This window comes from Nothobranchius furzeri, chromosome 12, assembly GCF_043380555.1.
Source record: "Nothobranchius furzeri strain GRZ-AD chromosome 12, NfurGRZ-RIMD1, whole genome shotgun sequence".
NCBI lineage: Eukaryota > Metazoa > Chordata > Actinopteri > Cyprinodontiformes > Nothobranchiidae > Nothobranchius > Nothobranchius furzeri.
Window position 1 is genome coordinate 65307474 of NC_091752.1, and position 14061 is coordinate 65321534.

At 45.1% G+C, this 14061-nt stretch overlaps 1 protein-coding gene across 2 annotated transcripts; it reads left to right on the forward strand.

Moving 5' to 3' along the window:
- Positions 1-440: 440 nt before the first annotated feature.
- On the forward strand, positions 441-10618 carry wipi2 (WD repeat domain, phosphoinositide interacting 2). Of its 2 annotated transcripts, none has more exons than XM_015945400.3 (12): positions 441-660; positions 1372-1454; positions 1609-1778; positions 1858-1954; positions 3725-3822; positions 3911-4003; positions 4115-4185; positions 4254-4361; positions 4461-4625; positions 8538-8645; positions 8754-8851; positions 10365-10618. In XM_015945400.3, exons 1-12 carry the CDS (start codon positions 587-589, stop codon positions 10475-10477), a joined length of 1278 nt encoding a protein of 425 aa, XP_015800886.1. In that variant the 5' UTR covers positions 441-586; the 3' UTR covers positions 10478-10618. The 2 variants fall into 2 exon arrangements, with proteins under 2 accessions (XP_015800886.1, XP_015800885.1); XM_015945399.3 differs by having other exon boundaries at positions 4254-4367; positions 10365-10616.
- Positions 10619-14061: the final 3443 nt, after the last annotated feature.

Here is a 14061-nt window from a genome sequence, read left to right on the forward strand (position 1 = left end):
CTGAAAGAAATGGTTCACAAAGGAAATATGTTAAAGAGAAAATAGTTTTATATAGCAAACAGCGCCATTGAGGCTGTTTGTATTATGTTTTCAACAGTTTTTAACCAAACAATGAGTAAATACAAGTCGGTCGAATAAAATGGCTGTCCTGTGTTAATTTCATGATATTAATGATACAAGGCGCTGCTACGTCAACTTGTAACTTCTGTTTTCCTTTTCCTTTTTTTTGTCATTTTGGTACGGAAATGTAAACTGGGTTTTTTCAAATGTTTGCTTCTTAAGCCTTTTGATATTTTTAAGACAACAAATAAAGAAATATTGTTCTTTTTCTAATCTGACTGAGTTTCACTTATATGTTTTGCTTTCTCTTTAACTGGTGAGCGGCCCCTTTAAATGTGTGGCGTGCTGAGGACTGTGCGCATGCGCAAAAGGGTGCGCATCATCCCCAGTGAACAACAACAACAATCACTACTGCAGGGCAGCAAACAGAAAGATGGCCCATTGAACGAAAGCGCTAGACTGACACGAGTACCAGCGAACTGCTGTTATTTCAGCCGGAGCCGTACATGTCGATGGTACCGAGCCCATGAACCTGGCCAGTCTGAGCGGGGACGCTGGCGGAAGCCAGCTCCTCTTCGCTAACTTCAACCAGGACAACACGTAAGGCAGGGCCGGGGTGAGCGTTGTCCGGGGTCCCGCTGGCCTGTGAGGGCAGTCGGGCTAGCCCATGTTGGCTAGCTCGGTCTGAGCTAACGGGTCACGGCTGTTTATATGATTATTTCAGGGTGTTTTTCTATGACAAGAAGAAACTTTTGAACACGGCAGGCTGATATTAAACCACTCGGATATGTTATTTAGTCAGAGCTTAGCTTAGCCCTCCGGCTAACGGGGGCTAACCTTAGCCCCAGCACAGAGATACGACTATTTTATGACGTCACATGGTGAAAATTATGATCAATGTCTGTGTGTACATGTACTAGTCACTGATGAATGGCTGGATCGTTTATAGGACGAGAGAGCAGCTGCTCTAACATTCTTATTTTAGTTCAAAAACATGAAATTTGTTGCTGTAGCTTATGCTGCCACACTTAATGAAATAGGTTTAAGTCATTTTCACTCAGGTTTTGAGTTTGCTAGCTAACAAACTCGTTCAGACGACCACGGGGTGCTTTTTTCAGCACAACACCCGCCCACACAGGCCTGGTGGTGTTATTGCAAAACGTTCCCAGCCGCGTGGAGCGGATCCGGTGACAGGGACACAGCCGAGCTGGCTGAAATCAGTGTGACAGTCTGAGGCAACAATAACCACCACGTTCATCTCTGTGCTCGCTGCTGACGTCAGACCCCGCCATGTCTCTCTGGGTTTTGCAGGTCCTTGGCTGTTGGCACCAAATCAGGATACAAGTTCTTCTCCTTGTCATCCGTGGACAAACTAGAGCAGATATATGAATGTTGTAAGTATTTTTTCCCCCGTCTTTCTAATGCAACCAGTCCATGTGTGCACATGTGTGCAAACAGAAGCAAATTTACACTGCAAACACTATTTATCTGTAACACACCTGTTGCCAAACCCCTGCAGCGATGTTTAGTGTGTTTTTGTTCCTGCAGCTGACACGGAGGACGTGTGTATCGTGGAGCGTCTGTTTTCCAGCAGCCTCGTGGCCATCGTGAGCCTGAAGGCGCCCAGGAAACTCAAAGTCTGTCACTTCAAGAAGGGAACAGAGATCTGCAACTACTCCTATTCAAACACCATACTGGCTGTGAAGCTCAACAGACAGGTGGAAGGAGGAGAGGCCCTCACACGTCTAGCTTCTCGTCTGACTGCTGCTGATGATTTTGTCGGTTTCCCCTCTGCAGAGGCTGATCGTATGTCTGGAAGAATCGCTTTACATTCACAACATCAGAGACATGAAAGTGCTGCACACCATCAGGGAGACTCCCCCCAACCCTTCAGGTCAGTTGGGACACCTCAAACCGAACGTTAGTCTTTTCAATTCAAGATGGCCTCCACAGCTAATAACCCTAAACTAGCCACAACTCAGCCAGTTTCACAACATTTTATGTTAATAATTATTTAAATTGGCGTTTTGATTTCAGCTCCTTATGATTGTAAAACATTGTAATCAAGGAAAATTTGTTATGATTAGAATTATTTAGTCACTCTCATCTTTCAGGCATGCTTTTGTGCTTCTTGACTAACATTTCTCACTAACAGCAACGATAAACTCCTAAAAAGGATAGTAGCAAGTTGGAAGGACAACACTAGCTGCAGAACTGCAGCAGTTATTTAGAGCAAAGTTGATGCAAAGATATCAGGGGCAGGTCACCGCTGTTTGCTCAGAGGTTTGATCTAAAAATAACGATCTACGCATATCCATCTGGAACCACTGCTGGTCCTTCTGGACTTATTATCGTATTAGCGTGACGGCAGAAGCATGGCTGACTGTGTAAGCTAGTTTTTGCTGGTTTTGTTAGTTTCTTTTAAGACCCCTCCACATCTGGGTCAGTACGGTCGGTGCTGGATCGCGTCGGTCCGAGCTCATACAGGCTGTTTTTGTTCCCATTATGGCTCGCACAGACCTCTCAGAAATGCAGAAATCTCAGAGCGTGTGGGCGACAGAGAAGACGTGCGGAAAAGTTCACGGTGTCCTTAAAAAGGAGCGTGTGAGTTGTGCTTTTGGAGACTCTGAACCACATTATTTTATTAATTTGCTCCCTGTTCTCTCGCTGATACTGCTGTGCATGTCCTCACAACTAGGGATGTAAGAAAATATCGATATGGCAATATATCGTGATATTTGTCCCAGCAATATTATATCGATATTCAAAAGCAGTGTATCAGAAATATCGATATGGCAATATATCGTGATATTTTTTCCTGTGATTATTACATCGATATTCAAAAGCCGTGTATCTAATTCCTGAAAGAATTTACATGCAAACTTTTGTGTATTTTCTTTTCATTTTGCGCAATTCAATCGCCACCCGCTAGTTGGCAGCAGTGTGCAGCGGGTTTTGTTTCCACCATTGAACTGTAAATCCCTCCATCATGGTTCAGATACCTCATGTTAAACATGTTACGTATCAGTTTGGACTGTTTATTGAACATTCTTACAATAAATTCAGTAAAAAAATTGCTTGTAACGTCTGACTGAATGTATCGCAATATATTGTGATATATCGTTTCGTCTCCCCTGTATCGTGATATGTATCGTATCGCCAGAATTTCAAAACTACATATCCCTACTCACAACACTCTGTCCTCCGCCGTTGCGGCTGAAATTAAAGTAAACAAAGGCGACTGTGAGCTGTGGTGCTCACGGCCATTGTTCCTCCCTGCTCCCTCCTCTCCTCCCACTGAGCAGCAGTCTGCCTTCGCGCTGGAGCGGGAGCTCCATGCTGCAGAGAGAGAGATGTTTACTCCACAGCATCCAGAATCCCCTGATGGCTTATTCTACCCGCCAGTCGGAGGCGGTAGGCATGAATTTCAGCCGGCCAATCAGTATGTAGTGTCACCTCGGTCCCAGTCAAACCGCCGAGGAAGAACTCCAAAAAAAGAGTCACCTCAGAATGGAAAACGCGCATATTAACCAGATGTGAAACCAGGAATGCTATCCAGCCCAGACCGTCCTGACTCCGATGTGGAAGCCGTACTAGAGTTTAAGAGTCTGGTACGTTTTCTGTGTGGTTGTGTGCCGTTTACGTAGCGATTTCGTCCCATCAGGATTGTGCACGCTTTCCATAAGCAACGACAACTGTTACCTGGCATATCCGGGCAGCGCCACGATAGGAGAGGTCCAGGTGTTCGACACGGTCAACCTGGTAGGTTAATGGTCTCTGTTGGTTTGTCTGCCTTCTACCTGTCTCACAATCAACATGAAATGATGTGGGCTTTTTATTTGGTTTCTAGCGGGCAGCAAATATGATTCCTGCCCACGACAGCCCTTTAGCAGCTCTGGCGTTTGACGCGAGTGGCACCAAGCTGGCCACAGCCTCAGAGAAGGTACCGTCTGTTAAACCGACACGTCATTTCTTGTCCGAGTAAACAACTATCCGTGTGTGTTTGTCCCCTGTTTCACATTTCTGTCTCTGCGTGTGTCTCACTTCTTGCCAGGGCACAGTTATCCGTGTCTTCTCCATCCCAGAGGGACAGAAGCTCTTTGAGTTTCGGCGAGGAGTCAAAAGGTAGAAGACCTGCTGATTCGTCTTCTCCAGATGTGTGTGCCCTTGATATTTAACATTTCTTGTTTTAGGTGTGTGAGCATCTGCTCACTGGCGTTCAGCATGGAGGGCCTCTACCTTTCAGCCTCCAGCAACACAGAGACGGTCCACATTTTCAAATTAGAGACTCAGAAGGAGAAGTACGTGTAAGTGTCGTCCTGTCCAACAGCTGTGGTAGACTTTGTGTCTTGACCCTCTGAATGAAAACCAAACTAGCTTCCAACCTGGTGTGTTTTCAGGCCAGCAGAGGAGCCAACCACATGGGGAGGGTACCTGGGAAAGGTCCTGATGGCGTCCACTACCTACCTACCGTCACAGGTCACAGAAATGTTCACACAAGGCCGAGCCTTTGCCACCGTCCGTCTGCCCTTCTGCGGACATAAGAACATCTGCTCCTTAGCTGTGTGAGTAAAACAGGATTTATGCGTCAGTCTTTAGGTGAAAATGCAAGTTTAGGTGACTTACGAATAGGGCAGGGGGTAAACGATTATTTTTAAAACGATTATTCTGACGATTATTTTATCGAATAGTCGACTATTCTAATGACTATTTAGACGATTAATCTTAAGATTATTTTTCTATTGCACAGTTAATAAAAACCAAAAAATCTCAAATAAATTCCTCAAAAAAATTGATAAATTGTTACTGTAAGAGAATAAACACTACAGGCCTTCCATTTTGTATAACACTGCTTTTATTGTGTTGGTTGGTTATGTTCTGGTGACGTGTAGAACTTGGGAGTGCAGGCTGCTGCCTGAGAGGTGGTTGGAGATGGAGTGTCTCCACGCTGCTTTGTTTTGGTCACTTATGAGCGTGAGGCGAGTGGTGTTACGTAGAGCTGAAACGATTCCTCGAGTACCTCGAATAATTCGAGTACAAAAAATCCTCGAGTCAAATTCTCTGCCTCGAGGATTCGTTTAATTCATATTTAATTAATTCATGGCTTTGCAATCGCCCGGGGTCATGTTTCACCCGGACCGAAATAAGTGACGCACATGCCCACTGGACTGAATGCACACGCGAGTAGCGAATATAACTTAACTTTCTCTTAAGCCATGGCAGACAACGTGAACCCCGGTGGAGTGCGAAAAAGACAGAAAATGTCAAAGTTGTGGGACCATTTTTCACGTCGTAAGGTGGAAAACGTAGTCCAGTATAAATACTGTAAAATGGATTTAGCTTACCACACCACATCCTCCACGCTGCAGCACCTGTAAATGTCACTTCTGCAAGCAGACTCGGAGCCTCTACAAGATAATGCTTTTTAGCCTGTTTTTCTATATATTCTGCGGACTCTGCGACTTTTTCGTTTGTAGCACTCAGTTTCAGCTCACACCGTACGTCTGGTAGCAACACGTCAGTCTTACAATGTGCTAAAAAAATAGCAGTTTTTACACAACACGTCGGACTTTTTATTGTGTTATTGATGTCTGTTGTCCCTCGGGGTTTCTGCAGGAGGACACGGGTATTTATGAGTGGCGGAGGAAAACGAAAGAAAGTAAATAAATGTTTTGTGATCAGTAAAATTTGACAAAACCACGGCAAACATGCTTTTGGCAATCCTTGTTAGTGTGAGAAAAAAAGTGTGGAAATTAAAACGGACGTGTGTTAATAGGGAAACAGCCGGCGAGCTGTTTGCGCCGTGAGCGGTTCTGGTTCTGTTTGGGCCGCAGCCGCTCGCAGCGTTATCCTCCTAGTTTTTGTCTGGCTTGCAGGCTAGCAGATTCTCACACGAGGGGAAAATCGGCTCAGGTTTACTTATTTTTTGCACAGGCATTTGTTTACTGTGAAGTAAAGTTGAAGTGCTGAAGTTTTGCAAACTAATTTTGAATAAAACTTGAAGAATAACTGGCAATTGCTTGCTCATTTTAAGATGTCTTTCATATTTAATAACATGCTATTTGATATCAAATCACTTTTATTGTCACGTCACATGTGCAGGTACACTGGTACAGTACATGCGAGTGAAATTCTTGTGTGCGAGCTTCACAGCAACAGAGTTGTGCAAAAATACAGTAACGTAAAAACAAGTAAAATATAAAAATGGCTAATCTAAGTATACAAATGAATAAAGTAAACAATAAGATAAGAGATGTAAAATGTACAGAGGTTGGTATGTGCAAAACAGTGGCATTAATGTACAGTATGGAGCGTGCAATGTTGGAACTTGGAGGCAGCCATACTCGGCGCCATCTTGGCTCATCAATATATGATATAATGGTTTACAAACACAAAAGGGTAATTTATTAGAGTACTCGATTAATCGAAAAAAAGATTCGATAGAGTACTCGATTACAAAAATATTCGATAGCTGCAGCCCTAGTGTTACGACCCTTCTGGGGAGTTTGGCTCGTATGCAAAAAGGAAGGGACAATACGGGATTTAAAAGTTAAAATGATGATCAGGTTTATTTACAACTACAAAAAATCATAAATCTTTCCATCCACAGGTTGGGAACAATAAAACTAATTCTGCCTGTGGGGAATTAAAACAAAAGTACATATAACTAGGGATGTCCCACTGGGCAAAGATTACTGGGTTCTGTACCAAAATAAGTATCTCCAAAGGTCCAAACTCTAAACTGGGTGGTTAAACCAAACTCAAGGTGACATTTTAAACTAAACCGAAAACCCACAACACTCTAAATGTAATAAAAGGGAGATCTGCACCACAAAAAGATTAACTCTAAACCAAAACGTAACAGCTTATCCAAACGCAAGAAGCTGCTAGCGAAAATGCTAACAGTAGCTTTACCAACGTTAAGTTCAAGTTACCGAGTTTAAATAAACCAAAAATATCCAGCAGCAAACAGACCAGCACGGAGGAGAGACTGCTACCACCAAAACAGCTCTCCTAATGTCTGAAAGAAGCTCCTTTATGAAGGGAGAAACGCTCCCGGTGATTTTCTACATCTGTGGTAGAGACGGTGCAGCGCATCTGACCCCGGAAGTTGTTGTCCGTTGTCGGGAGACGAAGGCGGGCAAAACAGGAACGGAATCTTGTAGCGGACGGACATTGTTCCGGTTCTTCGGTATTTGGTGGAGATGTTAGTGAAGGCGGAGAAGAGGGCGAACTAGAGGAGAAACAGGCAGATTCCTCCTCTATTTACAAACTCCTGGGGATGCAACAAGTGGGCGCGGTGCGTCGACTACCGGATCTGACCTCGACAAATTTTTAGAATCGAGCCGTCGACGTCATCGAGGCTTCGCTACAGCTCTACTTACATCCTTTACAATCATAGCTGACCTGTTGAGTGGAACAGGTGGAGCTAAGAATGTTGCTTTCATCAGACCTACGAAGGGCTGGCTTCAAATTGTATTTATTTATGCAACTGTCTCACATCTAATATTCTAAATTAAAAGCTTGTCTTTAATCATGGACAATGTTCTAACAAGTTATATTTAATAAACGTTGAACAACAAAACAACTCCAAAAGAGGTGCTTTAAAAATCCAGAAAAAAAACGTCCCTTTTGTTAAAATGCAAGAGCTGAAAGAAGCTGTTGGTGGACCGGGGGCCGAGCCCCTCCGCTGACTGTGCCCCTCCGCTGACTGTGGTTCGTGTGCCTAACGTCTCCAGATTGCTGCTCCCACGAGAGCACCAAATTGTTAGAAATTTGACACAACACATTTTAAAAAAAGACCTGATGGAATAACATAAACCGTCACACTGAACTGATGTCCCCGTCATTAATAATAAAACCAAAGCCCCCAAAAATAATGTGACACAGGTTCGGTTTCAAACACAAAAGACGTCCAGTGGTTTGGAAGTGGGGCTGCGCAGTATAACAGTGATTAATATTGCGATGACGATATGACTTGCAATAAATAAACAAACGCTTAACTCAAGAACGAAAACAAAGAAATAAAAAATATGACGAAAATAAATCAAAAACTGGGAAAACGTTTGAGGAAAGGAAAAAAGAAAATAAACAAGAAAAGGCAATCGGTGGATCCTGGGAAAAGCAGAATTGGCAGAAAGAGCAGAACGGAGCTAACTCAGGTGTTTGCTAGCCATCCCCCTAAGGGGCGGGCCTCTAACCTGTAAGAACCCACCCGATTGGCCAAATGGGTGAAGAGCTCTATCTGATATGCTGAAAACCTCATGCTTCCGTTTGATTGACTAAAAGTGTAGCAAACGTTAGAGCTGACCATTCATTGCCTTTTTTTTCTGTTCTTTGCGATATCTGTGTTGCTCATGCCGATATCGCGATGACGATACGTTTGCGATGTGTTGTGCAGCCCTAGTTGGAAATCAGCTGATTGGCTGTGATAAGCAACCGATGGAGATGATTGTTAATCTTTTAATTTAAACCAGGATCCAGAAGATTCCCCGGCTGTTGGTGGCTGCAGCTGATGGATACCTGTATCTGTACAACCTGGATCCACAGGAGGGTGGGGAGTGCACGCTCATGAAGCAGCACAGGTAAATCACCTGCACCGAACAGCCAAATGAAACTTGAAGAACTTTTCTGTGCTGTGCGGACTGGTTTCCAACCTACAGGCTGCCGTCTGCCTTTTCTGACTGATTCAGGTTGGACAGCAGTGCTGAGCTCCCCAACGAGATCCTGGAGCAGGGCTCACATGACCGCCCCCTTGTGGCCCAAACCTATAGTGCTGCTGTCTCTAAAGGTAGGCTATAAAAGCAGCAGGTTCACATTATTCATTAGTCAGTAGTCTGGACCAGACTCGTGCTAAATACTCATAACAGTAAAGAATATAACAAATAGCCTGTGGACCCTTTTTATATTTTCAGGTTGATTTATGTTTATTATTTACTAAAAATAAGCAATATTGTGTGTTTTTTTTTTAGTAAATTTACTAAAGCTATTATAAAAGTGTTATTATAGCAATAATGAGGTTCTGGTGAGTCATGAACAGGTAATATGTTACATCAGGGTTGTTATGGTTACAGCCCAGACACCAGGGGGCAGCAGTGAGAGGCTGTTTAGGCTCCAGAGCAGGAGGGCCCAATCCTGGTCCTGGAGGGCCGGTATCCAGCTGGTTCCTCTGCTCCAACACACTTGATTCAGAGGTTGAATCACCTGTGCAGCAGCTGATCAGGGTCTGCAGAAGCCTGTTAATCACCTGCTGATTGAAATCAGGTGTGTTGAAACAAATTTGAAATTAAAACATCCTGGACACCGGCTCTCCAGGAAGAGGATTGAGCACTCCTGCTCCAAAGGGACTGAATTCAAAGTGAGATTTTATTTAACATTATCCCAAAGTGTTGAGAGAAAAGGGAAAACGTTAGTCTCTTCATCTGCACGCCAGGAGAAAAAGACCATGTGACGAGAGAAACACGCGTCTGGTTGTCGTCTTTTACTTGTGTTTGATTCATTCTGAGTGTGTGCTTTACCACTGGAACATCCGGCTGTTTGCTTCAGCGAGGGACTACGGTCTTTAGGATCCTGACCAGTAACTGGCCATCTTGGCCAAGTCACATGTCTCGTCACGGAGCTGATAGTGGGGGGGCCGAAGGTGGACGTAGGCCCGTATCCACTATTGGAACGTCCGGGTAATTTTACTGGACCTTTGCTGGTGTGCATGTCTGCATTTCACCTGAACAGGGGTGTGCACTCGGGATGACCTGGTGGAGCCACTGTGGGACTTGTGGTTAACTCGTGCTGATTGGTTGACACTCAGTAGGAAGTTGAATGGAGGGAATGATGCTGCGTTAAAATCACTGTTTCTAAAATTAAAATACGCTGTAGTTCATGCTGCCATGTGGTCTCACAGAGCGCCATAAAAAACAGTGCTGCTCCTGGTCATTGAACGCCTCTTTTCCATAACACAGCCACTCCTCGTCCCCGACTGGATTAAATTACAGCGTAGAATAAAACCTTACTAACGTTTGTGGATGCCTTTAGGCTTTAATCACTTATTTGTTTACGTATAAATCAGGCTGATATTAATCTGTTCTTCCCCAAACGGAGTTATCTACAGCAGGTAAGATGTTAGCTGTTGATCCACAGAACCGTGCATAAAGGGTTCGAGCTGTCGCTCACCTCCGGTTTAAATAAAGTTTGTTATTAAATCTTTGGATGTGTGAGGTGGCTTAAGGCTGCCGTCATCAGTCACGTTAATTTCACTGTTGGAGTGTTTTTTTGGGTTGTTTTTTTTAATCATTGACCTCGTTTCCTAGGTTACTGTGAAGAGCAGGGGGCCGTGGGAGGGGCGGGGCTCGAAGAAGACCTCAGCGACCTTCGCTTGGAGGAGGAGAACGAGCAGCCACCGCTCATCCTGGAAACCGACTGACTTGACCCATTCAACATTCAGAGAGCTCCTCTGGTGCTGCTATACAAACATCAGACCCAAGGGGGGGGGTGGGGGGATGGGATCAGGGATGGAGGTTGTTCCAGAACCTGCCCGTCGGTCTTTCTGTTCGTATTTTCTGTCCACAAACAAATCTTTTATCTTCTTCCTCCCTCCTCCTCCTCCTCCTCGGTTTGCCTGAGCAGGCTCAAACTGAAGCTTTGCATGTACATGTGCCAACTGCTTAACAACGTGCTCCATTTGTGGGAAAAAAAAAAAGACGAGCCCCTGTGAGTGTGGTCCAAAAAAAAAGGTAGCCGTGTCTTCGATTCGGACACGCACGCCGACGCGAGCACTGTGTACAATGGAAGTGATTGTGTAAGTGCCTCTCTGCCCCACTTTAGTCTCGTTTCCGTCTGGAAGGGCAATTTTCCTTTAAATTGATGTAATAAAATCGGACCTTAATGGTGCGAGTGCACACTTCCCTCTGTCAAAGTTGCACACGGAACCACAGCGGAGGCGGCGTCCGTCAGGTTGACCCTCAGAGGAATGAGGCTTGAGGTGTTTGCAGATAAAGTGTGTTTTCTGAGACTGCGTCCCTGTGAGAGTGTGTGTGGCGTGTAAATTAGCAGAATGTTTAATAATTACCCGGCCCTCTTTTACCTCATCCAATCAGAGGCTCAGGTCCTCTCTGCTCCACAGGCCCACGGACATTTATTGATTTTTTTTTAATCTTGGATAATATTGATCGTTTTTAAAATCTTGATAACTAACCAATCGTGTGTCATTAAAACGTGCGTGGTGTTGTTGACGTGATACATCCGAGACACGCGGCTGGTGGTGATGAGCGACGGGCTGCTCTTCATCCTCCCGCCGTGCATCCGTGTGCTCTGTGCTCTACTAGATGTGATCGGATAAACCCACACCCTGTCGTCGGACCGTCGGAGGTCGGGCTCATCCGGTCCGAGGCTGCTGAGAGGGATTAGCCGTGAGCGTTTGGGACCACCGGGCTTTTTCTAATGATTTTGTACAAAATGTGAAACGTTCATCTGAAAATAAAGCCTGCATCGGTGTGTGGGGTTGTTTCCTTCTCCTTTGTACATCTCACGTGATTCTAAAATCAGTCTAAGTGTACAAAACAACCACGTGGTTATTTATTAAACAGCAGAAGTGGAAAACTACGTCCAGCTCTCAGCAGAAACAAGTCGGATGCTTTCGTTTGGCTTTATTTGTCCCCCTCCTGGTTCTGGGTGAACGTTGTCCCTGCTTCGGCTCACTGAGGACAGTGGACAATCAACAGCATTCAGTCAGGTTGAGATCTGGACTTTTTCTTCTCAACCTTCCTTTTGGGGAGATCTGCTGGGTTTGGGATCACGTTTGGTCCAGACTTCCAGCCTTGGCATGAACCTGGTGGGACATCCATGTCTTGAATGTTTTCTGCTTGTGAATAATGCTTCTCTCTGTAGAACAAGAGATGACCTTTAACCATCAGTCTTCTACGCTCACAGCTGGTGTGTGAACACACACCTGTATGCTCCAGACAAGCACTCCCTTCCTTAATACGGACCGTCGTCATTCATTCAAGCTGGCTGAAACTTCCTGTTTTGAGTCCTGTGGGAGCAGGAAGAGTGGCGTTAGCGTAGCTCGGACAACTTTTACAGTTCTTCACTATCGTTAAAAATCGACACGCTGAGACTGGTGCATGTCTTTACACACAACGTGGTAACAATCTGACACAAACTACAACTGAGAGAGGATGAACATCGTTTCCACCAGGAGTTTAACTTGGGATGTCGAATAAAGCAGCTAAATGTATCACATTCACAGCATCCTGGAAGCTAATCCAGCAGGACCTTGTAGCATTTTGGCTAGGATAACCATGTGATGCAGAATTGAGAAAGTATTTCTACAATAATGTTCTCAAGGGCCTCTGAAAGAGGAAACCTTGGATGAGGCATTTCTTTAACTCATTCACTGCCAATGACGACTAAAGTCGTCATTTGCATATTTTTACTGTGTGGGCGTCGGACGAGCCCCCGCGCCGAGAGAACAAACATCTCAGCTCTAAAGTCTGTCTTCATCCGCATACGTCACACGTCACGTGATCAGGAAGCAGAACATTCATGTGTTAGGAGATCGTTTTGGGCCGCTGCTGTAAAAGAAAGTGAGGCGCGAACCGGAAAAACTTCTGCCGATCACAATTCAACAACGGATTATGAAAGAAGGGATAACGCTCGAAACACGCGGATTCTTCCTGATGTTAGAGGTGAGTCTCCGCTTTGTTTTGGCCGTTTGGGCGTCAACATCATCCTAGTGTGCAACGTTCTGTGGCTCTTAAAAAAACAGTAAAAATGGTGGAGGACAAGATGGTCCATAAGTGTATTTGGTACCAAGCAACACTGGACCGCAGCTCCACTGATGGATATACACTAATTGAACCATCAGACCCGACAACCATGTCTATGAACTTCAGGTAAAGTAAGGGTCACCTGGTGGTGAGGTGGCTCCAGAGCAGTAGATGGGTTAGGGTTGGGGTTAGAAATAGACCAGGCATCTCCTGCTGTTGAGAAGTGAGGCCACAAGATGTGGTTTAACAACGCCGCCATGTTTAATAGATTCTAGAGTCTGACGCTCAGGGTAGGATGCAGAAAGCCCCGCCCACTCACCTGCACACAATAATGTCTTCCTGTAGTCATCGAATCACTAGTTACAGCTTTGAATCGTGGAAATTTGACCACACAGCAGCAGGGTGAGAACTCTATCAATGGTGTCCAGCCCAGGGGCGTGTCCAGGGAGTGGCCTGGGGTAGCACATGCCACCATTGGAATCTGATTGGCCACCCCAGGTGCCACCACACTAATTTACCTTTAGATAGGCTTTTCATTGTCCACAAAAGTCTTGGGGGTAAAACATAAAAAGCATAACCACTGGTGCCACCCATGCACAAAGTTGTGCCTCACCTGGGCCACCCCATTTTAAAAGATCTGGACACGCCACTGGTCCAGCCTTGGCCTTGAGGGCTCCTACGCATGTTGTTGATGTTTCCCTGCTCCAATTCACCTGTGGCTCTGCTGAAGCCTGCTGTTTAATCGGGTGTGTTGAAGCAGAGCAGCCACTAGAACGTGCTGGACTGGACAGCGCTGACCTACGGGAATCGCCTGAGGGAAACCTAACGGAGGTGTTAGTTTGTTGTCTTTATTTCTCATCAAACAAAATATTTTCCCGACCTGCTGCTGGGAGAACGCTAAAACAATAACTGATGGTGCAGGGGTAGTGTATGTTTAGAACAAATAAAAATGTGAAAACAGTGTACGGCTGCACGTGTCTCCCTGTGAGACGTGTGTGTGAGTGAGAGAGAGAGAGAGAGAGAGAGAGAGAGAGAGAGAGAGAGCCGTTTCGGTGCTTATGTGGAATTATTGTGACCCGTAAACAGGCCGGAGACAGACTCCATTGTTTCTTCAGCTAATACTAAAGAACCAAATTCCAGAAGCAATAATCCTGACACCCTGGTTTCCTTCTGGATTTCACAAATGGTTTCAGCTTCCTGTGCAGCAAACAATAAGGACCTGATGAGCGTTCCTGAAAGC

Excerpts from the sequence above, each read along its gene's own strand:
- wipi2 (XM_015945399.3), top strand. The coding sequence starts at position 587 with ATGAACCTGGCCAGTCTGAGCGGGGACGCTGGCGGAAGCCAGCTCCTC. Across the intron at positions 1,455-1,608 it reads AGAGCAGATATATGAATGTT|CTGACACGGAGGACGTGTGT; the intron begins GTAAGTATTTTT and ends TTGTTCCTGCAG. Across the intron at positions 1,779-1,857 it reads CTGTGAAGCTCAACAGACAG|AGGCTGATCGTATGTCTGGA; the intron begins GTGGAAGGAGGA and ends TCCCCTCTGCAG.